The sequence below is a fragment of the Haliaeetus albicilla genome, chromosome Z, assembly GCF_947461875.1.
Source record: "Haliaeetus albicilla chromosome Z, bHalAlb1.1, whole genome shotgun sequence".
Taxonomy (NCBI): Eukaryota; Metazoa; Chordata; class Aves; order Accipitriformes; family Accipitridae; genus Haliaeetus; species Haliaeetus albicilla.
In genome coordinates, this window is record NC_091516.1 from 18,267,029 (window position 1) to 18,293,621 (window position 26,593).

The 26,593-nt window shown below is 41.6% G+C and overlaps 1 protein-coding gene across 4 annotated transcripts in view; it reads left to right on the forward strand.

Moving 5' to 3' along the window:
* Window positions 1-21,759, forward strand: part of RCL1 (RNA terminal phosphate cyclase like 1) — a 33,382-nt gene extending 11,623 nt beyond the window's left edge. The window contains exons 6-10 of one of the 4 annotated variants that reach the window (XR_011323463.1): window positions 984-1,109; window positions 4,657-4,813; window positions 11,196-11,299; window positions 18,568-19,542; window positions 19,657-21,759. Coding sequence is in view for 3 of the 4 variants with exons in the window: in XM_069777577.1 (XP_069633678.1) it covers window positions 984-1,109; window positions 4,657-4,813; window positions 11,196-11,299; window positions 16,192-16,342 (538 nt within the window). In the remaining variant the exon portion in view is untranslated. The other 3 variants (XM_069777578.1, XM_069777577.1, XM_069777579.1) reach the window with 3 other exon arrangements.
* The last annotated feature ends 4,834 nt before the right edge of the window (window positions 21,760-26,593 follow it).

Below are 26,593 nucleotides of genomic sequence, written 5' to 3' on the forward strand. Positions count from 1 at the left end.
ACTGAGTACGCCAGCTGTGCAGAACGATCAGTTTTTTGATTATTATTGACTGGTTTTGCCATTAAGATATTAAAGCTTTTGGTTTACCTATTCCACAAGAAAATGCAAGAGGAATTTGTAGAAAAGGAAATTCCCTTCTGCCAGCTGGGAGGTTTGAGACTCTGTTTCCCTGCATTGCTGTGTGCATGTGGGCGCAGATGGGTGGTTAAACGTGCAGAGCATGAGTCTGCATTATAGTTGGGATGGAATTTGGAGCACTATGTGCTTTGTACATTTGAAGATCTGTTGGGAATATCACTGAAGCAGCACCTGAGTAAAAGGGCATAAAGGCAGTTCATCTCTTGTGTACTGTGAGGAGGTGGGTGGGGTGAGCAGCATGGTGGTAATTTCTTCTTCCCTGGAACTGTTACCCACACATGCTGAGTGACTAGAGAACCAGTGAACATGATAGCCTCACAGCACTGCAAAATAGTTGGAGAGAGCAAAGATTTTCTTTTTTTTTTTTTTTAGCCTTTTGAAACTAATTTTTTCTTTTGTTAAAACATTCGTCTTTAATTTCATCTACCCAATTTCTCCCTGATAGAAATACAAAAACAGGATTTCTTGCTGCTAATTTAGAGAAACTTCACTCATCACCATCTTTTAGTAGTATATGAAGAGCAGAGCATGCAGAACTTCCTCCCTTATAAGAAAGCACAGGTTGACAGAAAAGCAGTTTAAAATTACTGAATGGCATTTTTAAGATAGATGTTTGCCTAGTCACAATAAGCTGTTCTGCACATGTTCTGTGTACTTCACTTCAACATGTATCAGTGAAAAGACTGTAGGAAGCACTCAGAAAAATGGACCAGTGCTCATGAATGGATGTATAGGACAAAACCACATTGCTGAAATAATGCATTAGGACCTCTTGGCCACTTTTGTCAGTCTCTGGTTTAATTTTCTTTTGTGACCACAATTAATTTCTTAGCTTGGAAATGTAGATACTCTGTCAGAGTGTCACCACAGATGGCAAACAGAATGGTGGAATCTGCAAGGAGCATCCTGAATAAATTCCTCCCAGACATTTATATCTACACGGATCATATGAAGGGGGTCAGCTCTGGAAAGTGAGTATCCAGTATTCACAGGGAACAGAAATGTAATTCTGCATTTGTTCATCTGTTAGGGTGTTCTGATTTGTAATTTTATTGAGTTTTAGACAGTGATCTTCTATTTTGCTGACTTGAAATAAATATTCCTCCTGGGGAAAAAATTGAATGATTCAATTAGAAACACTTGTGTTACTAGTGGTACAGGCATATAAGTTGTGTGTTTTCTTAAACAAGGAATGTAATACATCGTTACTGCCACTAACAGGAACAGTTTTAAACCTGTTGCTTTGAAGTGAGACTAAGATCAGAGGTGCCATGCTATAGTGTGAAAACCAACATTCAAACTTGACTGTACACCTTCTGATGGAAATGGTAGTATTAAGGATGGGACCAAACTGTTTTAGGAAGTGTTTGAGCTGTATGGGTTGTCTTCTACTTTACCGTTACATAAACAGCTGAAGGAATGTCCTTTCACATAGCATATACAGCTAGGGGAAGAAGAAGGAAGTAGGGGACATTCAGGAGTGATGGCATTTGTCTTCCCAAGTAACCGTTATGTGTGATAGAACCCTGCTTTCCTGGAGATAGCTGAACACTTGCCTGCGAATGTGAAGGGCTGAGTGAATTCCTTGGTTTGCTTTACTTGCATGAGTGGCTTTTGCTTTACCTATTAAAATGCCTTTATCTCAGCCCAGGAATTTTCTCACTTTTACCCTTTTGATTCTGTCTCCCCATCCCACTGTGCGGGAAGTGAGTGAGTGGCTGCGTGGTACTTAGTTGCTGGCTGGGGTTAAACCATGACAATGCTCAATCCAAGCATGCACATTTTTTTTCACTGTTTCTGCTTTTTGAAATACTACCTTAAAGAAAATTTGTTACGTTTACAAATCTAAAAATTGTTGACTTACTTTTAAGTATTTTTCCTCTTTTCCAATCCTTCATCATATTTAATATCCCAGGTAAGTCAGTCTTGTGGCTCCAGACTGTTAACAGTGATCAAAATTGCAAAAACTTTTTTGGGAGCTGTGTGGTTTTGCAGTCTTTTTTTTTTTTTTTTTTTTAATTTATCTGTCTATAAAAAGTCAAATTAATTGGGGCAGCAGCATTACATTTACTACTTGCTTGGCTAGCCTGTGCAGAGGGATAAATAATAGCATGGGAAGAAGAACTGAATCCCCCTCCGCCTTGCTGGTGGATGTGGCTTTCTGATGCTGCTGTGCTGTCACATTCAGCGTAAGTATGGTGCCAATACAATTGCAGTATACCTGATACTAACATTGTGCCACTTTGGCAAAGCTTTTTTTATTACTTGGTTCCCAGTGCTTGTGTGTGTGTGTCTTAGCAGGACGGGGAAGGAAAGCAGTATGCCTCGTTGTTGGCAGTGATGCCTCTGGTGATGAGTAGGACCAGTGAGGACTAGTTCAGCCCATCTGTGCCCAGCCCAAACCAAGCCCTGATTTCAGAATATAAGGCGTTGGACTGCAGACCGTATCCCTTCCACAGTGCCAAAACCTTCAGGAAATACATTATATCTTCTGCCACCCATAATGTGTCTCTAAACAAAAACTTCCCAGTTCTGTTTTGAGCATTTGCAGCAAAAGAGTTTGCCTGTGCAGATGCTTCCTAATACTGTCTGCACATACATGAGGCAGTGGATGATTTTAATTTTTATTTAGGCAGATTGACACATGCTACTGAACACTAACAAAATCTGCCAGGGGGTATATTTATTAAAGGATACTTGTCCAAAAAATAACATCTTTGACACTGTTCTTTTCATGCTGTGTAGATCCCTCTCTTTCAGAGGAAGGAGAGGAGAAGAGAAGCGTCTTTAACATACCTTCTGTGTTGTTCAGCAAGTGCAGGCAGTTAAATGTGAGAGGGAACCACCGATATCTTTTTGTTCCTGCCCAACTGAAAAGCCTCTGGAGGAACTGTTGTTTTTCTGGCACTGGGAGAGTTTCTGTGTATGATGTTTGGGGTTTGTTTCTGTGGGTTGTTGATGTTGGTGACATTCCTTACAGTTTTGAGTCAGTGGGACTATTCTAATTAAGAAGCTGGGTGGTGGAGGCAGCAGGAGCCCAGAACTATGGGAAACCCTCTATGTGGAGTAAAGTTAAGTTAACCTTATTTGAATGGCTAGTTATTGGTGCTTTTCCAGAGCCTATAAATAAGAGGATCTTATGACTATTTTTTTTCTTTACTTACAACTTTCTGATTTCTCAGCAAGCTGTACTCAGCCATCGGTGACTTTGTTGTAGCAAAAGTGTTTCTTAACTCTCACAATACCATTTTGTAGGATCCTAAACTCAAAGGAAAACAGGGCGTTTTGGTTTCTTTCTTCAAATCATATGTTCAGAATTCTTACACAGTTGTAATGATTTAGATGGTATTGAACTCAAAGTGAAAAGAAGCAATTGGAAATACAAGTGTCATGGTTTAAGCCCAGCCAGCAACGAAGCACCATGCAGCTGCTCACTCACTTCTCCCCACTGAGTGGGATGGGGGACAGAATCAGGGAAAAACAAGTAAAACTTGTTGGTTGAAATAAGAACAGTTTATAGGACGGAAAGGAGGAAACTGATAATGATAATAATAACAATAATAAAATGACAATAATAATAATAATAATAGAATTGGAATATACAGAGCAAGTGATGCACAATGCAATTGCTCACCACCTGCCAACCAATGCCCAATTAGTTCCCAAGCGGCGATCCACCCAGCCCACTTCTCCCAGTTTTTATACTAGGCATGACTTCACATGGTGTGGAATACCCCTTTGGCCAGTTTGGGTCAGCTGCCCTGGCTGTGTCCCCTCCCAACTTCTTGTGCCCCTCCAGCCTTCTCGCTGGCTGGGCATGAGAAGCTGAAAAACCCTTGACCTTAGACTAAACACTACTTAGCAACAACTGAAAACATCAGTGTTATCAACATTCTTCACATACTGAACTCAAAACATAGCACTGTACCAGCTACTAGAAGGAAAATTAACTCAATCCCAGCCAAAACCAGGATAACAAGTGATGTGGATCAACTTTTTTTTTTTTATTCTGTTTGATGCCGTGGCTATGATCTAATCTTGCTAAATATTGAAGCTTCCAGGGAAAGAGCTCAGTCCCTCAAGAAAGTTAGTTTTGGTTTTGAATGTTGAAGGGAAGAAACTCCAAATACCTTTGAAATATTCATCAAACATCAATTAAATAAATGTGAAAGATACTATTTTTTTAGTAGAGGAGGGTATGTCTGAGGCTTGGGTGTTTTATTATTATTTTTTTTCTTTCCTTTTTTGCTTTTTGAAGAGTTTGTGCCTGGAATAGCCAGTATGGTGGATTTGGGGCAAGTGGGGTTTGGGGGTTAACTTTTAAATACTGTTGTTAATGTTTTTTCCAGCATGAATCAAATGTGTAGAACAGGACATTTGTCAGCAAGTCCAGATTCCCAGTATTGTTCTGGGTGAGGAGCTGTTCATGACTTGAGGAGGAGGTTGGCTGGGAGTAGTTCTTGGCTCACTACTTGATTTTTGTCCTTAAAGCAAATGCACTCTTTCCCTTCCTTTCAGATCACCAGGTTTTGGCATGTGCCTTACTGCAGAAACCATCAATGGCACTATTCTCAGTGCTGAGCTAGCCTCAAACCCTCAGGGCCAGGGAGCAGCTGTGCTTCCCGAGGAACTTGGCCAGAGTTGTGCTAAGCTGTTGCTTGAGGAGGTCTACAGGGTGAGTGGTCAATACGTTTTGTGTGTATAGCTGTAAGGGAAGAAGGTGATGACATATTGGTAAAGGAAGAAGTGGTTTGGGGCACCCTCAGACAGGCTCAGATCCAAATAGAGAAATGATGTGATGCTGCCAGTGTCGTCTTCATCCAGGTAAGGAGTGGTTTTGGGTGGTTCCATTAACAGTGTAGTGACTTACTGGGCCATGTTATTTCCCATGTCCGGGAGATGTTACTGTGAATCATAGTAGTGGCAAATTTTTTTGTTTGTTGCTTTCTGTCTGTAACAGAATTCAGTTGGCCTCACATTGGCTATTCTTTTAATAATGAAGGGGTAATAGAGTCAATGCTCTTAAACTAGTGGTTGGAATGGGGCATTATGAGTGGGAAAACACATGAGGAAGAAGGAGGGGGAAAAGAAAAGCAGCTAGCCTCAGTGCTGGCCACTTTATGGTGATCATCACAAAGTCAAATGTGCTGAGATCTGATGGTATTGAACTCAAAGTGAAAAGAAGCGATTGGAAATACAAGTGGTTTAACCCCAGTGGCAACTAAGCACCACACAGCTGCTCACTCACTTCCCCCCACCCATTGGGATGGGGGAGAGAATTGGGAAAAGAAGTAAAACTCGTGGGTTGAGATAAGAATGGTTTAATAGAACAGAAAAGAAGAACCTAATGCTGATAATTATAACACTAATAAAATTACAATAGTAATAATAAAAGGATTGGAATATACAAGTGATGCACAATGCAATTGCTCACCACCCACCAAGCAATGCCTAGTTAGTTCCCGAGCAGCAATTCCCCCACTCCCCCCAGTTTATATACTAGGCATGATGTCACATGGTATGGAATACCCCTTTGGCCAGTTTGGGTCAGGTGCCCTGGCTGTGTCCCCTCCCAACTTCTTATGCCCCTTCAGTCTTCTTGCTGGCTGGGTATGAGAAGCTGAAAAATCCTTGAATTTGGTTAAGGACTATTTGGCAACAACTGAAAACATCAGTGTGTTATCAACATCATTCTCATACTGAACCCAAAACATAGCACTATACCAGCTACTAGGAAGACAACTCTATCCCAGCTGAAACCAGGGAAGGCAATTAACATCAGAGTGGTTTCTGATTTAATACCTGCTGCACAAACATTAGACTAAGTAGCTGTTAGTGTTGTCAAAACACATTTGGCCTTTAGGAGGCAGTCATCTACAAATCGTACTTGATGTTTTAAGAGAATTGCTCTGAACTGGAATAACCTGATAGGACTTTGCAAAGTATTAAAAATGGCATTAATGAGATTCTGTGTTAGGTGATGTAGTCAATTATAAAAATACCCCTTAACCTCATAAATCACATCCATGCCTGTAATAGATTGTTCATCTGTGCTCATTTTCCTTTCCCTGCTGCAAAAACCCTTCATCTGTCTGAATTACCAACTTGCTCACTTGTTCCAGTCTTCCATTAATATTTTGTCTTTGTTTATTCAGTATATGCACCATGTTGCTAGAGGACTTTCCCATTCTAGCTCAGGGTTCTTATCTCATAGAAACGCCACAAACAAATATTCTTCCTGGGTACAGTCCAGACCCCTTGCATTTGAAAAGTCAGCATGCGTGGAATATGCAGTCACAACCAGTGACTGAAACATGTGTCTGTTTCTACAGTTATGTAGTGACAAGTAGCTATTTTTATTTGAAAGGTGAATTGTAAAATCTTTCAGCTTCCTCCCCCCAACCCTCCAAAAAAAAAAAAAAAAAAAAAAAGAAATTGGTACATTTGTTGCTTTGTGTAAACCTCTTGCAAAACGTCTTCAGGCAGTCAGATGATTGGAGGCATGAAAAATCCAATTTCCACATACTTTTATCAGCAGCAATAGATATTTTTTTTCCTTTGAAAACCATCCAGCACTTGACAGATTGAAACTAGTGAGGGAATTTGTCCAGAAATTATACTTTCTTCAGAGTCAGGTGTCAGAGAACTTCTGAAATGAAGAGGGCTGGAGAGGTCTGAACCAGGTAATTTTCTGCTTTAGTGTACTGCAGCCATTTGAATGTGATGAGTCAAATTCTGCAAAGCACCAGATAGTGAGGATCTCGGGACAACAGAAAAAAAAACCCAACATTTTGAGGAGGAAGCAGGGTCAGGCAAGTCTTTGAATGATAAAGTGATAGGCCATGAGGTTTCGGTGTCTTTGAAGACCAGATTCTGAGTGAGGTTATTAGCTGTGGTCTGCTGTGGTACCGGTGGCACTCCTGGAAGGCTATTTTATGTGTGGGCCATTTCAGTGCAAGAGTGACTGACAATTGCTGAGCAGAGTACGGACTGCTTGCAGTCCTCTGCTGCAGCAGCTCACGGTGGAAAAGTTCTTGTTTGTTAGCATTTTTGGCTATTGTGCTGCTTATCCACTGGAGTGCTCAGTCCTTATTCACTGTGCATTAATTCCTCACTCCCTCTGTCATAGGCAATATGATGGGGTTTGTTCTGTAGTTTTCAGAGTGCACACTTGAATTTATGTATGACACACATGCTCGCACAGCTCTAGCCAGGAATTGGGTCCTGACTGATTGATTTTGATTTTGATTTTTTTTTTTTTTTTAGCTTAGGTCAGTTTGATCTTGCATTGACCCCAGAGAGGATATAAAAATATGTTGTAAAGCATGCAGTGTTTGTTTAGTTTGAAGATACTTTTTTTTTTTAAGTTTCTTTGTCTAGATAAGATGACTAGTGAAACAGTGAAAATTTGGGAAAGCTGTGCATTGAGCAAGAATAGGTTGCTCTGAACAGGCACTCTTTAAGTCCCACTCTCTTTACAGGGCTCAAAGGAGAATTTCTCTCCCTGTGTTTAGATCCTCTCTTGATGAGATTTGTTTCTCCATCTGTGTCCTTGCCTGTAGGTACTGTGCTGCAGGCGCCAGGGAGAGTTGACCACAAAAGGCATCCTGGGAGCATTGGACATAATTCTCTGTAGAAGGGTTTTAGCTGTCGGGGTCACCCACAAATCTGCTGGAGTTCATTACTGTTTAAAGGGCCCCAGGGGCATCTCTTAAAGTGCTTGCTTAATCCTTGCTATTATGTGAACTTTACCACCTAGGAAATCTAAGGATTTGAGTCTTGCTAAGTGCTAAATGGTCCCTTTTCCTCAGCCTTCAAAAAGAAGTGAAAGAGGCTGTACAATTCTTGGAATCAGTGAAGCTTTTTTTATGTATATTTGTTGATGGAAAGATGTCGGAGCTAATTGACTAATAATAAGTGGCACAGTGCTAATGGCAGTGGCACTGAAAGAGAAGGTGTGGAGTGACTGGCTAGCATTGTCTTTACAAATCCTCACACAGTTCTTACCTAAGCTTAATTGTAGAAGGCCAATAAGGATTTTCCTCTCGTCTTTGAAAGGCATTGGTTATGGGAGCTTTATATAGCAGGTGATTGGCAGAATGGAAAGGCCTGAAGAACTGGAAAAGGATTGAATGTTTATATTCCTTGTGATCATGAAAAATAGGCGAGGATGCAATAGTTATTTAAGGCTGAGTTCTTTAATGAAGAAGGATTGAGTTGTTAGGGGGGCTTGGGGGGTCAGGCGGAGTAAGGCTGTTTTATTTAGCTAGAGCTAAAATGCGTGAGGCATTTCACTGAAAGCTTAATTTCCAAGATGGCCTTACATCAGTATGACAAGGCTGTGCTCTATTCTTCTGGGGGGAACAGGGGGAAATGAACCAATGTCTGCACTTCACATAACACATTATTGAGGCATGCAAGTGTGTACACAGGTAAGGGAGGAAATTGTGTGTATGCCAAAATATAACCAAGACTAAATCAAAGCTGCAGTCAAGCTCAGAGAATAATCCTCTTTGAAACACTGTTGTCCAGTACCCAGAGTTGTGATATTAGTATGTGCATGCCAACTGTGGTATTTCATCTTAGAATCACAGAATGGTTTGGGTTTGAAGGGACCTTAAAGATCATTTAGTTCCAACCCCCCTGCCATGGGCAGGGACACTCTCCACTAGACAGGGTTGCTCAAAGCCCCATCCAGCCTGGCCTGGAACACTTCCAGGGATGGGGCATCCACAGCTTCTCTGGCCAACCTGTTCCAGTGCCCCACCACCTTCACAGTGAAGGATTTCTTCCTTACACATCTACTCTAACTCTACCCTCTATTTGTATAACAGTATTTCAAAATGGACAGGATTTTAAGTGGTATGTGTCTCTAATTGTCACATCCAGCTGGATCTGGCTCTGTTTTCAATGGAAACAATAATGGAGAAACTGCCATAAACTGAGTTAATATGAACTAGAAGCTGCATCCTAGGTTGGTAACAAGCGCCAGCTATTTTGGAACACATCTCAGTATTTTGGCTCTGACTTCAACCATCCCATTTCTCTTGGGAGGGTTGTTTTTGATTTTGAATTCTTGAGTAAGTGGCAGGTGGATTGAGAGAAAAAAGTTGGCCTCCTTCGGAGTGGCATGTCCCTCACTTGACACAAGTTACTGTTCTGTCATCATTAGATTACAAGCAGATCATTTAATTTCCCTGTCTGGCAACTGACTACGTGGGAATGGGCATAACGGCGCATTGCTAGTGCACAACAATAGTAGGGATAACTGACTTACTGCAGCAAGAGAGCTTATGTAAGCAGCTAGGATGTGATAGATGCATCATGTTTTTCTATGTTGTTTAGGATGTGGTTGTCTCTGTGCTGATTGAAGCTTTTGTATAAATTTGGTCATAAAAATACATTTTTTTATAATGTTTTCAGCTTTAGAAAAAACAAAAACAAGCTCAGAAAAGGTGAAGTTTTCATCCAAGTGATAAAGAGCATTTTGAATTATTAACCGAACTACAAATACATAAGTTCTGTGTCAGGAATACTCCTTACCAAACTCTCATCTGATTCTTGTACATGTTTCAGATTGGCAAATATAGCTGGTGAGAGCTGTGGCCCTAGATCGCACCAGCAAATTCTGCAGGTACCATGTTCACTCAAGATACAGCACAATTTTTATTAGTCCCACAGAGAGCATTAGGTTGAGTGCATGAATTTCACTTTGGTATGGCAGGTTCACGCAGTTAAAAGGGTGAGGGCTGCTGTAAGAGCATGTTGCTAGGAGTTAAGTCATGGTAGTGAACGTAATGAAGTTGTTTCCTTTGTTGTGGTGTATCATTTGTTTCATGAAGTGCAGAGGCTTTTTCAGAAGAACAGAGCTGAGACTTGTCACACTGAAGCTAGGCTATCTTGAAAATTAAACCTTCAGTAACTCTCCTTGGAAAGGTCCTCCTTTCTGGCCTCTCACTTAGTAAACGTGCTGAGGTTGTCACGTCGTTGTGTTTTCTTAATCTATGTAGTCCAAAATTTATTTAGCACCTTCTTGCCTTTTGGATGGTGTTATCTCTTAAAATGATGACAGATTACTCCTTGCCCACAAAACTGTCAGTTTACCTCATTAGAGAAATTGGTTTTAAAAGGATGAATTTTTAGTTTTGGTCTCTCCAGAGAACATATTCAGAGGGCATAGCATTAGGCCTGATCCAGCAGGAAACTGTTCAGAGGTTTCATGTGGCTGTGGATCAGGGTTGATATGAGGACAGTCCGAAATAATGTTATGACAGGTAATTTTTCTGTTTTCAATGTGTTTGCATAGTAATAGTTTTGGTAAATTCTCTCTACAGCAGTCTTGACTGGAAGTATCCCTTTTAATTTATGTTCAAGCTTGGTAAACAAAGCAAGCCTTCCAATTCTAATTTACATATGCATCATAGTTAACACCTTCTGCATATAAAACAGTTTACCATGCATGTATGACTTACTACAGTCAAATATGTACAAGAGTATGTGTAGTTCTATGTAACTTTATGCATGGCTTTTTCACATAGCAAAAAAAAAAAAATCTTCCCATTTTAAATATGGGGGAAAAAATGTTAAACCACAAAAGTTAGCAGAAGGTCTTAGGTGGGTTCGTGTGAAACAACTTTTAACTTGCTGTTTTGTGTCTGCTAACACTGAACTATTTGTCCAAATATAACTTTATAGTTACCATAAAGTGCTGCATCTTCAAATGCACATGAACTATAATTCATGCCTGTTTTCAATTTACTGCAAAGAAATTCTGCAGTGCTTACATTCTGTGATGTTAGAAGAGAATAGGTTGGGAGAGATGGGAGGGATCTTTAATGTGACCTTGTTACTGGGGTTTGTTTTAGTTTTGTTCCTTTCCCACCTGACATGTGAAAATAATGTCATTGTTGCAAAATCTAGATTTTTATCTTTTTGGCTTTTGAAAATTGGGAGCAGTAATTCAGCCTTTTAAGTGTATCTTTCTCCCTCATTACTCTCCTCCCATCCCAATTTCTGGTTTGTACAGAGATTAATTATTAAAACATTTTGGTTTGCAGGGAGGCTGTGTAGATTCAACAAATCAGAGCCTTGCTCTGCTCCTCATGACCCTTGGACAACGGGATGTTTCCAAAGTCCTGTTAGGACCTCTGTCTCCATACACGTAAGTTGTTTTGTTCAGTTCAATTACCCAGTCTTGTTTAATTCACTAGTTTTATTGCACAGCTATTTTATGTATATGGAAGACTTTGCTTGTGGCTATAGAACAACTTGTACCCATCCTCAAATGAGACAGGTGGTGTAAGTTACCTGGTGTTTATTTCTACATGTTAGAAGATGATTCCCTTACTGTTCTATATTATTCCTGATTCTGAGAATTGCAGAGATGGGGTTTATTATTCGTTCTTGGTCTTGGATTGTATGCGTACATCAGTTTGCTTTTTGTTGCCTAGCATACACTACTGTGTTTTCCTAGTGATCTCTCTCTAGCTGTGGCATTAAATGGCATGTTTCAAATGGCTAGCCAAATGCTAAAGCTGTGATTGTCCATAGGAAGCAGCTTAAGAGTTCAATTCATGGAGCTATGTGCAGCCCCACACCTTTAGCCCTGTTGGGCAGCGGATTTCTATCTAATCCTTCAGTCTCAATTTTTATTAAAGCTTTGCGGCTGGCAGTTGTTCAGAGGATAGGAAGAAACTAAGTTTCTTACATTGGCAGTTGCAACAGACAGGTTAGGGAGAGGGCATCGAGTATCAAAAATTTCATTTACTCTATCAGACTGGCAGGTGATTGACTAGATCACAGTTATACCTAGAGACTGAGCAGTTTTCCTTTAATCAAATGGAGGGAGGGTTGTTTATCTGATAAAGGCATCAGATAATAAGACTATGAACTGTCCTTTTTCAGTTATCATGGTACCGGTGCTGTATACATGAAAGGTACAGTACTGTGATAACTGAAGAATGGTGGTGCCATCACATTGAGAGCTAGAAATTGCTTAACTGCTATTCTCAACCCCTGTTATCTTGGAAACAACATTCATAAGATTTTGAGGGGAAGACAGGGAAGCCTCCCATTGCACAGGGTTAAGGTAAGTATCCACGTGAAAGGCTTACAGAGAGTAGATACTGGTGTTTGAAGTGCACAGTTCAAGCATGTGAAACAACCAATCACTTGTCATTGTGCAGTCTTTTTTTTTGTCTTTTTTTTTAAGGTTATGTTATGAAAATCACGCAAGCGCGCTTTTATTTTGTAAGCAGGCTGATTTCAAATGGGTGGGTTGTCCCTTCTTCCAAGCTAGGAGTGTGCGGCAAGAATGAAGGTCAGGAGCAGACATCCTGAAGCAGCGTGTGTCATGTGAGATCCTAAAATTTGTGATTCTGTGACTCATCAGTCCTGTGAGGATCTATTCAGAGATCACGCAGCTCTGTCTGCAGCACCCCCATGGCCTCACTAAGGCAGCTCATAAAGGACTGGGAAATTTGGCTCCTGAGCAACTCATTAGATGCCCAGGCTTTGGAAGTAAATTGCAGTACTGTCATGTTCCACTTCATTGTCCCTTCTTTTCTCTCTTGGGGCTCTGACATCTCTGCATTTAACATTTTCACCCTGCAGAAGCCGAAGCTATTTATAAGCCGTGTTATGCTAGAGTGGCTTCCCTGTCTAGCACAATGTAGCATGAATGTGACAGTTCAGTTGGTGGATGAGAGCACTGTGTGGGGGACATGGTGCTTTGGAATACATCCATCAGGAGGAGGAACCGTCTCCCAAGTATTTCCACAGGAGGCATCCTTTGCCCCCACGAATGGCACGGGGCAGGGGGGTGAGGGGTGGGCAGGCAGGCAACACCATGAGCGTGGCTGTCCTGGGAGGCACTGGGGACACCAGTCCCAAAAACACCACTTGGCCTGCGGCCATCTGGATTACTTCCTCTCATCTGGTGCTCCAGATCTCATGGAAGTTAAGTGCCTCTCTGTCAACCTGAGCTTAAAATCAAATTGGGTGCTGGCTGTGTTGCCACCTGGCAGAGGTTGGTCTTGCAGGACAGGTTTGTGCAGGTGAACTGCTGTGAGCCCGGGGTACGTGAAGGAGAGCAAAGGGAAAGCTTGAGTGCCCCGGCCCTTGCTTGGTTGCGCAGAGGTTTAGGGGCTTCAAGGGGAGGGGACAAGGCCAGGTGCAGCGCCCGAGGCGGGCCTGCCTCGGGCAGGGCGCTCTGCCCGGCCGGGCTGCCGCTTTCGATTGTTGCCCGAGCCCTGCCCGGGGTCGGGGGTGACCGTCCCCGCCCGCACCCAGACCCTCGACCGGTCGTCTCCTTCCTCCCCGTCCGCTGCCGCCGGGGCCGGCGACCGGGCCGGGGCCCGCAGGCAGCGCGGCGCCCCCTGGCGGCCCGGGCGTCCAGGCACTGGCCGCAGGCCGCGGCCAGCAGCTGCCGGTCAGGCCTGGCTCCTCCCGGGCAGCGGCCGGGGAACGTCCCCGGCGGGACGCTGGGCAGCAATACCGCGGCCGCCGGCGCTGCCAGACTGTGTCCTGCGCTTGTCTCGGGGTAGTCGAACCAAAAAGGTGTTGCTGGCATGCAGGTCTGTTCTTGCACTGATCCGCGGGTTGGTCACTTTGCCCTGACAGCGAGCTAAGACGTGTGAAGTGGTTGTGTACCTTTTGGTGTTTCTTCTGGGAAAAGATAGCACTTAGATAAACAGACTTTTTTTTTTTTTTTGGTAGTACGATTGTTCTTTATTTGAAAGCCACTGGCTCTGAGGAAACCTCCAGTGTGGCTCATGTAGCTGTCCCTGGGCCTAAGAAAAAGTGTTCAGCTCTGCCTTGTTCTTGCCTGAACACACAGTCTAAACTTCCTGCAAAATAAACCTTCTCTGTACATGTATGTTTGGTGCAGCCTCCACTATTAATTTGAGGTGCAAACCTTCCCACGCGCGACCCATATCAGCCTCAAGCTAATAGAAACCTGCTTTCTGCTGCACTTCTGTCACATACCCCTGACCTCCCCCCATCTTGTTTGCCTGTTTCCAGGGCTCTTACCACTTGTGCTTCTGCTGCTGCAAGTCAGAGCTGGACTCTCTGCTCCAAAATTCTCCCCCAACATCCCTAGGCAGCCCCCCCTGCACTCCCGCTCATGGCTGTGGCAAAGCTCTCTTGCTTTTTCTCACTCTGCCTTTATTCAAAAGGGAGAATTAGAGAAGCGTGGTAGCCTACATATGTGCAAAGAGAGGTACAGGCTGACCTGATCCCACCAACATGTTGCAGAGTTTGCTGATCAGTTTTAAGGATTTTTCCCTGAGCGTCTGGCTCGCACGCTGCCTCTGGCATTTGTACAGTTTATTCTGTGCCCTCCTTGCAGTTCAGCATGCCGCTCCTGCTGTTTTGGGCTTGGCTGCTTTCCTGTCAGAGTGCCAGAGCTCTGGGAAAGGACCCAGCTAAGGAGAAGGCTGGTACAGAACTTGTTGCCTGTCAGCTTTACTGAAGCATTTGTCCCAGCATATGCCCATTTGCCTATTATAGCAGCAACCGGAAACTTTCCAGCTGGGGAGACATGGAAGAAAAGGTGCTTTTCACTGTTAATCCATTTGAGAGATGGGAGAGCTGGTATCCATGCTAAGGCCAGTTACCAGCCCAGGAAGGTAGGGTAGACAGGTATACATGGGGAGCCATATGCCCACATTCACCCTGCAGAGATGTTCAGCTGACTGCCCCAGGGATAACTCTCAGATCTTGATAAGCACAGAACTGTATAGGTAACAGCAGCCTCTCTTTGTCTGGCTCCTACTGTTTCCCTCCTCTTCCCATGCACGTATCTGAGCCCAGGAGCAGCAGCTTGCCCTCCTGAAGTGGATAAGGCAATTCTTGCTCCTGCAACTTCTGTTGTGCATATTTACAATTTCTGTGAATAGGAGCTGCCAGGAGGTTTTCAGAGGCCTCATGGTGTTGCAGTGGGGACAGTCCTGCCTTCTTGGTCTCCTGGTTCCCATTTTCTGGGTACTTTCTCTTGATTTGGTGTAATGATGTTAGTGTGATTAGCTTGCTATTATGCTCTCAGCATGCAGAGCAGAGACTTTTTCCAGACTGCCAGCCAAACAAATATGTGGACTCGATGTGCACATTCCCTTTCTTTAAAGGTTAAACTTAACCTAAGAAGAGCACATACCAATTGCTGCAGGAGATTAAACCTTAGCTCAAGACTGCAGACTTGCTTGTGGCCATGACTGGAAGAGACCAGACTTCCGTCAGGAGCTATTGCCAATTTTGTATTTGTAGCCTTTTGGTGTAATTGCTTGTTCCCTGTTTTGGGTAAGCCAGTAGGAATGTTTTCTTGGCTGGTTTTGTTCTTTTTTTTTTTTAATATACTTTTCAGTAGTTTTTCCTGTCACTTGCTCTCCAGTTAGTGTGCGTTTAGGAGCATTGTGTCTGTTTAGTCTTTTTGTGCCTCTCATTCTAAAATGATGAAAGGAAAATTACTTTTTTTTTTTCTTTTTTCTGAAAATGAGAGAAAACGGGAAGAATTCTGAGTCTGAATGTGATTCTAATGAAACATTTCACTAAGAAGTGGACAAGTTAGTAATAAAAATCAAACACATGCTTTAGGATCTGATGTCTCTCTTCTTAAAGTATGCACCCAAGGCCAAACCCTTTGGCTATCCCTGTTTATCTTTTATTTCTGCTTTAAACATTGGGGCAGGGAGAGTACCACAGGTTGGAATGGGTTTCCTATGGCCCTAATGGAGAGTCAGCATCATAAGGAAGTGACCTTGCCTGGCTACATCTCTTCTTTCTCCTTTCTTTCTTCTTCCTTCAATATTTTGTCTTGCCATGTTAGCAGGCATTCTTTCTCTCTGCTTATACAGAGAGTGCAGTGGTTTCAATAGGGGTCACTAGCCACCTCTACAACAGAAGTGAGAACAATGTTTGGAGCCTGTAGGCTTGTTGCTCTGTACTAAGCAATATATTCATGCTCTGTTCACTGTGCTCTTGCTGGAATCTGCGTTAGTACATACTGCTAATGGGCTTTCTGTTTTGTTTCTTAAACACTTGTTTTCTCTCCCTCAGAATTGAGTTTCTGCGACACTTGAGAAGCTTCTTCCAGACCATGTTTAAAATTGAAACAAAGACCCCTGAGGAGGAGCACATGGGTGGGGAGAAAGTCTTAATGACGTGTGTTGGCATTGGATTTTCCAACCTTAGCAAAACTATAAGATAAGAAACATCTGCAGACTTCGTGAAATGGGGTGACAGAAACCGCTGCAAAGATCTGATAAAACCTGCCTTTCCCCGTGCTTATTCTGGCACAGGGAAGCCAGTGATGATTCCAGTGCAGAGGAACCCAAGCTTGCTGCATGTAAACAATAAAGCTGACTTTAGACTGTTTAGACCTGTGCTGTTTATAAATGCAATGCCAGTATTCTGTGCTGCATGGAATGGCTGGCTGGAGTCTCAGCTGGCTTGGGACTCTTTGCACTGTATTCCACTGCATGGGACACAAGTGCGTCTTATGTCCCTGCGCTCTCAAGCTTTAATGCAGTGGATGCTCTAGTTTTGTGTATCTACAGACTTCACTCTTAGCTTTTTCTGAAAGGTTTAGATAGAGAGGGAAGACAAGATTGATCAAAACAAGCTTTGCAGTGCAAAACAAATGATCACAACAGAAATATTAGATTCTTGACGTAATTGCAGAGACAATATTGGCATGGAAATTAAAGGTGTGACGATAATTTTTTGTTCATACATTGCATGTGAATAGTATTTGTCAAATGCTTCACTCCTGCTTATGTTGACTAAATTACAGTTTCATAGGAGGAAAAAAAATACCCATCTTTTAATCTTCCTTAATGTTAGAATACTGCAGAAGAGATCACAACCTATACTGACTTGTTTTAGCCTCCTCTGCAAAGATGGGCATGGGAGGAGAAAACTCCTTGACAGTTTTTGACTTATCACATATATTCTTTTTAGGTTTGTTTGGCATGCCACACACTGCAGTTCACAATTAGTTGTGAAAGGTAGCAAAAAAAGCTGTAGGCTTTGAGGGAGAAAAATTTATTCAGTTATGCCATCGCATTTTGTGCAGCTGCTCCCTTTTGAAAGAAGGGATAATGGTGTATGGGCACTGCTTGGATTGACAGGTGCAAAAAGCTTCTACTAGGATATAAATATTTACCCAAGAAAGGCTTTTGGTAGATTCCAGGCAAACCTGCTGAAGTTAATGCTGAACTGCTGACACAAGGAAAGAACTTTATACTTGACTTCAGACTACACTCAGTGCATCTGGAGTAAAAAAAAAACATGTCAAAAGCTGGTATATATAGAGAGCAAATACTAGTGACTGTGTTATAATGGTCTTACAGACTTTATCTGATGCCACTGTAAAGTGGGCATTACCTCTGTAATATGAAAAATGTATTTTGTACCCAAAAGGACTTTGACAAAAAGTTAGGTATTTGATTAGTGTTTTATTAACTATTGCAGGCTGTGTGAGTCATTTTTGTACTGTACTTTGTTCTTGTTGCAATCTGTCTAAACATGTTTTGGAAAAATAAAGTATTTTTTCCTAAATAAGGTTTTATTTCCCTTTAAAACAAAACAAACAGCAACCAAAAAAAAAAACTCCAGAAACCTTTTCCCCAGCCCTATAAGTTGGCATTTCAAAAGATAAATGGCTATTTTGAACTGATACATCAAAACAACAGCTGTGGGCGTTTCCAGAACGAAAGGTGGGAGAAAGGGAGAGGGCAAGGAGGCTCTTACAATTTAATAGCTTTCCAAAATTTGATTTGCAGCTAAGGAAACCCTAAATAAAACAGTAGAATGTGAAATAAAATTATTTTACTATTTTTTTTTAATTTAAAGTTACATTAGGAATAAAGTATGTGGACAAGGAAGAATTTACCTTGCTCCCCGCTGTCATCTATGCAATGAAAAAGCTAGAAACTCTCCAAATGAAAATTGCCCTAAATACAGGGAGCCACTGATCCAAAAAGTGAAATGTACAAGCTGAGATTAATAGCCACTAGAATTAAAATATAAAGCTTACACTAATTAAAGATACAAGTTTGTAGTACAGCTCCGATTTCTAAAATTGGCCTAAGTAAAAATTTGGAAGTATTGTCACAGCTTCAAAAATCAAAAGCTTCATTTTTAAACTTTCAAAGGTCTTAACTTTGAAGCTATGACAGCTTTTCCAAGTGTTCCAGTTTCACCAAACATAGAAAGAGCAACGTGTTGCCCAGGTAGCAGATTCTTTAGCAATAGAGTAATTATGTCATAAAATTACCCATGCTTAAGTAAAGCTCAGTGTTAGTTAGACTGCTAACCCTTAGCCCTGCTGCAAATCGCATAGCTCTACAGCACAATGCTTGCTATGACTCAGAATTGCTTATCGCTTTACAGAGAAAAAGGTATGTGTATGAAAGGACTATGTTTTTCCAGAACAGCCAGTGTATGGAGAAACAGGAAGAATTCCAGAGGAGGTTTTAGGTGAGACCTTTCTTAAAATTCTTTGATCTTCACATTCCGTGAAAAGTAATTGCTGGGAGGAAATGCTGCAGATGGAAGCTGTTTGTGTATCGGCAGAACAGCTGTTAAAACCTGTTTTGGTGGACTGATCCCACAAGCAGGAAGATCAGTTTTTGAGCTGGACAGAGGAAATTAATTTTTGATGAAGACAATTCATACTCTTTGTAGCCACAGACTTTATGGTAAGGATGCTAGTTACTAGGAGATGCATCTTTCCTCTCAGTCCATCGTGGCAGATTTAATACTCAGATGACTTGAATGTGCACTGATTAGCTGTATGAGAATAATCCTGTACTCTTTGAGCTATCCATCAGCAATTTAGGTAATCCCTTTGGGTGAACAACTCTGATAATACCCTTCTGCTGTGATTGGAAACTTTTCTGCTTACAGAAATCTTTAAGGCTGGACCATAAAGAGGTACAGTTGTGGGAGGGGACTAATTAACAGAAGCATTTTGTAATGTGCCTTTTAATTGCAATAATTTTAACATATAGGGGGAGAGGGTGAAGAATGCACAGAAAAATAGTTTGGGGAAGAACTAATTAGAACACCTCATTAAACGGAGAATCTCTTCCTTTAAACTTGCCTAACAGGAAAGGCTGCTACAGTGGTGATGTGGAAAGTATTTGCAAAACGTGCCTTTACCTTGCACCCACTTTCACTTTTGTAGTATCTATTGTCAAACTCTCTTCCATTTCTAAGTTATGATGGTAACTTCACTGCACCTTCTGTGGTTACGGAAAATTCATGTTAACTTGCTGTAGGACAGGTTCTGGAGTAGTAGAGATTATGCTGAAGGTGAAATTGCTTCAGTCCAAGCCAATGCACTTTACTGAAAGTATATGACTAGAAGCCAGTGCAATAACTGCCTGGGGAAGCACACAGTAGGTAAGTTAGCTAGGCCAAAACAGTAAGTACATGGCTGTCTCGGGTAATGTTTTCAAAATGGTGATTATGTTAGTGCCAGAGTGTAGGTACTGTCTCTCTTCTCCTTCCCCACAGGCGACATTATGAGTCAAATGGATTTTGTTTCAAGCCGCTGAGGCATTACTCTGCTGCTTGCAAGCTCCAACATTCACTTCCCCGTTTTTCAGTCATGGTCTTGAGACACCAACAGGAGGAAAAAAAGACAAGAAAAGTACCAGCTTTCAGGGGGCATAATTTTGCCAATGAGTTTCTTTCTCATTTTCTGATATTGTATGGTCATTTCCACACTTCTATTGTGTATGTCTGATGAAAGTATTTTTATTTAGTCTAGATCCTAGGGGATACCAAGTGAGACATGCAACTGTGTCAGGGCAACTCTAAATAAAAAAAAAAAAAGTGGAAGGGGCATCTTCTACAGTTACTGCTTAGGTCTTGGTAAGCTCTGTCTTAAAAGATCATTCTTGGTGGGATATGTACAGTTTTCCTTGTGTCTGATACAGGAGCAGCACTGGCAAGCTCTGAAGAACACTTACTACCTGTTGTCAGTGGGAGGGGTAAAAGACAGAAAGTCCTGCAGGGAAGAGAGTGTGGGGGTTGAACTGTGGTGACAGCATTGTTTGTGTAATGACCGTAAGTCATGCACTGCCATCAGAGCATCACTGTGTCCAAATAGCACTTGTGCTAGATAAAGCTGTGGCATTGTTGTAAGACAGATTTGTTAGGATGATTTGTAGTATACCTGTAGCAATAGATGTTAGGGGTGAGTGCTAATCTCTCTCCTGGAACAGTAAGATTATTATATATACACACCAAGAAGAGTGCCCAGACTTACATTCCCTGTGTACTACAGGGTATAGAAACAACGGTGCTTGTGGAGGTAGCAATAAGGAGACCCACAGAGAAAATGGTTTATTATAGACTGGTATCAGTTAAGGATATAACCACAAGAAAACAGTGTCCAAAAGCAACTCTTTACATCAGGATGAACGGTGGCCAGGAGCCCACAGAAGTGAAGGGGCCAGGAGCCTGCCACTGCTGGCAACACCTCTGCACACCTGTGCAGATGTTGAGGGAGGGGCCCTTTGTGCACACCAGGGGTAGACTGGTGTCTTTGTACATTTGCCTTCATGCTGTATGTCTGCCAGATGGTCCATGCTCACCCCACTCTTCTCTGTATCGGTTTGGCCACACTTCCCTGGCAGCATCCCCTGTACTGTTCACACAACAAACATCAGTACTCCTTTAACAGTGAGCCCATGGTGAAAATCTGTCGGGTCCTTGTGGAGACTGATTCATGTGAGGTACCTGGTGCTTAATGATGGATGAGCTAGTAGGATTAAGGGTTTGATTCCAGTGATGATCACTACATGTCTGTGACACATCCCATTATACAAAATGTCACGGGCTCAGTAGGGCACCCTTGTTTGCAGGCTGCATCAAAAGTCACACTATTTGAGAATGAATGTCTTACTCCTTCTTACCTTGCTTCTAACCAGCAACCACTCTGCTCCCTGAAAGTTACTTACACCTTTTCCAATTCTCACCTGTCTCCACGGATAAGGAAAAAAGTTGCTTTAGCCAGTGATGAATGTAGATATAATCTGTAAGGTAGCACTGTGGTTCTGATTGGGCATTCCTCAGCACCATCAGGGAAGACAATTCTCTTCCATGTGTCTGGAAATGTAGTTTTGATGAGTTATAAACTACTACACATCTGCAGGCTGGATCTAGATCAAAATATGCATAAGTTTTGATTATTTATTCTCTTTTTTTTTAACATCACCAAAGTGGAAAAAAAAGGCGGGGGGGGGGGTGACCCTTACAGTTTGTGTGTCAGCATTCAGAAGGTGCCCAATTCAGTAAGGCTTCCTAAGAGATTTGTTTAAGTATGTGTATATAGAAACACATCTACAGATTCAGAATGTGTCTGCAAAAAAGGGTTTCTACCGCATAATGTTTCTGAGCACTGAATGTAAAAATCTACTTCATAGTTCACACCACAGGTGTATTAGCCACTATTTTCACCTTGTTCTTTGTGACTTAAATAACGTATGTAATGTGCTTTTGAAGAAAAGTTCCACAATAAATCAGGGCTAAATAAGACAGCCTAGAAAATGTTATACCCATTTCTTTTGGAAATGTGTTTGTCAGGTTGTTAATAAAAATACTGTTTCCTCATCCTTCACTATTAATGTCAGTAGCGAGTTTTCCCTCGAAACAGTGCCAAGATCTTGTTCTAGTCTTTTCTAAGTAATGACGTATGGATTCAAAGTGAAGAAGAGCTGGTTTGAAAAGATCTGGCTTTTTCCACGGTATGTAGAGCATCTTAGAAGAACAAGCTATTACACAATGCACAGGCTCCTTAACAGCTTCTTACTCTCAATAAGAGCATGATGGAGGGTTAGGGGGGCTAAACTAAAGCTACACCATCTGTGGCTAGCCTTGTAACAGGAAGAATGTGGCAGCTGCGTAAATAGTTTTTCTTCTTAATTTTCAGTTTCAAAGTACAAATAAAGAATGAACATCTGTTTCAGCTTGCAGAGTTAAATAAGCATTGTAAGCAGATGGTTTTTAAGACTTGAAATTTATGGTAAGAAGTGTTAATGAGAAGAGGGTGTAACTAATAGCCAAGGAGATGGATATTACAGAATCCTTTTAGCCTTCTTTTCCCTCCCCAGCCCCACAGGTTTACAAAGAAAGGAGCAATTTGGTGAGAAATTGCTGAATAGCTGTTGAGATATTGTAAGGAAAATACAGGAAATTATCAAAATTGTCACTTGCCTGACTGAAACATGGAGTAAAAACCATGCTTATGTTCGTGGCATTTTCTTCACTGACCCAGCTTTCAAAGAAAGCTGCTGTGAGAGAACTTGACTGAAACTTCTGTTTTCATACCTTTTCAGATTTCAGTAAAATCTCTCATTGATTTCCGATGCCTTATATCTTACCCGGGCAAGAGCAATGCTATTAACTAATGAACTATTTGAATTGTTTTTGCCAAGTCATAGGCATATAAATATAAAAAGGTGCATTGTTTGCATTCATGTAATGAAATTCCTGGCTTCGTGGATTTTTATTGTCTGTTCCAAAGTTTGTGTTTTGGAGAACTGCCTCTGTGCCTGTGGTACAGAAGAATGAAGTGTTTCATTTGTGTCCCACAGGGAGATGGACTAGAAAACATCAAGATCCACAGACTCTCAGGTCTGTGCAAACACTTCCCTCACCTTATAAGGGCTATAAGCATGTTGTGGCTCTACAAGCCCAAATCTCCCTGGCTTATTTCTGCTCTTTGTTTTGTTTGTTTGTTTCGTTCATAGGATTTGCTTGGATTGTTTTGTCTACATTAGATTCTTGTAAAGATTAAACCCTGCCCTTTTTACTTGAGAGAGATTTCCTTTGTGGTGCATCCCTTTCTCTGCTGATCTGTTCTCCCTCCTCCTGTTAGCTCCATGGCCTTTCCTCCATTGTACAAGCTGGAAGAACAGTCCGCACCATGCTGCTGTGGGGTTCCGAGTTGCGGGATCATTTCCCTTCTCCATTTCCTGGCAGGTAGACAGGTTTCTCTGCAGGCTGTCTCCCTGGCCACTCACCCAGACAACTTCCCTCTCTTTTGTCTGGCAGTCACTGATCTGCCTCACTGCAGGGACAGACTTTCATCCAGGGTTTATGAAATGGAAAAGTGAATAGATCTATTGGAGTTCTTCTAACTAAATGTGCCCTAGTAGCCCCTGCTGTGGAAACAAAGCATTGTCTTCATCTCTTCCATCTCAGAGGTCTCTTTGAAGCCTTGCCAACTTGAAGTCAGAGAGTTTAGGACCAAGAAGAGTTGCTAATTACACAGAGTCTGACCTCCTGTGTATTGGTACGTTCTTCCTCCTTCAAGGGAAATGACAATTTTCAGAAGGGCCTCTAGTCTTCACCAGGAAAACTGAGACATGGTATTTCTATTACACAGTCTTGTGAATTTGTTCTAGCATTTAATCACTTGCTGTTTAAAAACAAGTAATTATTCTACTTGGTCAGCTTTCAGCTCATGGTTCTTAGAGTGCTAGAGATCCCTGTGGGATCCAGTATGTTTCCGCCCCATGAGTAATGCATAAGAAACTCAAAGGAAAAAAATTTCTGCTTTGGGGTCAGAAAGCCTTATCTGACACACAGAGGAAAAGTAATGGTCTTCTAGCTGAATCCTCTGAGTTCTAAAGTGGAGCAAGAAAGCAAACTATTTACTGGCACTCAAAATCAAAGTTTCTTGCTGATTGGCATTAAAATGTACAGGCTGCTTTAAAACTGATGGCACATCATACTACTAAAGGGCCAGTGGGCACGTTCTTATCAAGTCCTGGGGCTATGGGTTGCACAAGAGAAAATCTTGACACACAGCTCCACTCCTAGGAGGCTGAAAGACTGCATTCTTTTAGGACCCTCTGTTAAGGAAGCAGACCTAGTGTTGTGTTTACTTAACAATACCTCCAGTGGCCAAAGCCCTGTGTTTCATTAAATAGGGTGTCTACCGCTGCTACTACAAAGACTATTTCCAACACAAAGACAGTGTTGTCTTAAGAGTAGGAGTTCTGGGGACTGGATACTACTTTTTAGTTCCTTGCTTTTCAAAGAAGCAAGGTGGGAAATGCAAATTAGAAAAAAAAAAGTGGGAAAAAATGTCACAGAGAAACAAAAGCAGGCAATGGAAGAAACAAATGTAACTGTGCTAATGTTTCAGTTATCTCCTTATGTTTAAAATGTTTTAAACTATTTTAAAATATTGTTCTTTATCACACTAACATTTTATAGGGAATAAAAAAAAAAAATCACAACCCTTGCCAGAATATTTTTGCAGCACTAGCTCATATAACAGACCAAGAAATGCAGGTGCTAAGGATTTCAGTAGCTGTATCTCACCCACTGTTCTCATGACAATCCATTCCTGCTGGTGTTACTGCAGCTGCTAGCCAAATACTAAACTCGGCAAGCTGTGTGTGTGGCGTAATAAGTTAGTTTCACTTTGAGGGGGAAGCAGAAAAGTGGCGGTTCCAAGTAAAAGCAGCCTCCTTTACAATCTTTGTCCCTTGCTTCCTCTGCCATTCACTGAATGGTAGCCCATGTGTAGATCAGTAGAATAATTTCTGTTGCCTGCTGCTGCATCTCTTCTACACAAACTGGTTCCTGTTTTCACAATTTTTGCTGATCAAAAATAGCTCCAGCTGGGTTTGCTGGTAGCTCTAGGCTTTCCACCTATGGCTGACTCAATTGTGTAGCAGCAGAGGAACCAGAAGAGAAGTCATTCAAAACCGGGAGGGATGGACTCACATGGCTCATCTCGGAGGACCGGGTCTACCCCCCGGGTCCAGCTGTGTCAAAGGCGGCACCAGGGCGGCGGGGCGTTCTGGTGCCTTCTCTGGCCCCGGGAATGCCAGATTCAACAGTGCTCAGCACTGGATAGGGTATTTAGCAAAAACAATAAAAAATAGCTTTCCTTCATCTCTGTGGCTAAGAACAAGTTGTACTCTTTCAAGCAATTAGTTAAACACTTCTGATTGGTTTGGTCCTTCACGTGAAATGTACCTTCGGAATGACGTATTTTGAAGCTACTCCCTGCAAGGATCAAACTGAGTTAACTGCAGTTTCTGCCTCACGTGCAACTGGCTCAGTGATATCTGTTATAATCCCACAGAAGGCAGGTTAGGGAGCCAATAGCTAGTGATACACATGCCTTTGCCTAAGGGAGAACTTTCATGCTTTATTTTGCATGTTTGCGTCGGTGTGAGGGAACACTTGCTGGAACTGCTTATCTAAAAATCTTCCTCCTCCAAGAAAAAGAGTTTTTGGAAGCTATTTCTAGATCCTGAAATCCTCTCCCCGAGAGCTCCAATATGTGGTTTATTTCCATTACGCTACAAAAAGTGGAATGAGGAACCAATGTTTTTCAACATAACCGTTGCTGGGTGCCATTTTTTTTTTGGAAATAGGAAATGAAAACAGCTGAATTTGATTTATTGTTTTAGTTACAAAGAAAAGACCTAACCGATCTGACTGGAGTCCAAAAATAAAGGAGGAGAAAAAGAAGAGCGACTGACACAGGTTTGATGTTTTTTGTACCAATGTAATTCTAGAGCAACAGTAGAGGTTTCTAGGTAATTAAAATTATGTAGAGTCTGACCTGACAATTAATTAAAGCAGTGTTACCCAAGTGGTGGCCTGTGGGACAGACTTCTCTCTTTATAAGAAGTGCTTTTTAGCTGATTTGCACAGGTACCTAACAGGGTACCTTTTTGAATCCAGACAGGGAAATCTGCTTTGTGAAACCCCTGTGCTTCTGCTACTTTTAACTGAAATTGGCCAAAAGAATCAAGAGCGAAACAGCTAAGCTAAAGATACTTAATTATTTTTAACCTAAAATGTTTTAATGTTACAGTTTTGCCAGTGTGCATATTTGATACCAACATTGGTATCTAGATGCTTCCTGAAGTAACTTACTTTTTCAGAAATACTGATAAAGCAAAGCATCTTGTACTGACTCTAATTTGAGCTAAAATTACTTAGCACTTTTGAAAAATCAGCACAGTGCATATTTTTAGAATTTATTTCAAACTGAAATATGTTTCTGATTTTAAATTAAACTCCGCTCATCCTTTTCCAGGACTGTGAATCAAAGCACAACTTGTAATTGTATGGTAGTACAATTTGTACTGAGTAGAAACAAAAGTGAAACTCAGTGTCTTTGCTTCACTGTCTAAGATGAGAATACCAAGTGGAAAAATTAGCTACAAACAAATGAAATGTTTCACTTTGAATTTATTGTAAGCAATTTAAAGAGTTTTAGAAACAGTTCATAAAAGGTTCTTGTTCATATTATTTGTGTGTGTATTAAAGGTTCCTGCTTTTCGAGGTCTCTGGTGATTGATGTGAACACAGTAGGTGGTTTGGAAAATGTACAAGATAAACTTGGTTCAGTTTACATTAACTTCCATATTGCGTTCAAGTAGCCTAGTAATTGTATCTTAAGCATACATAA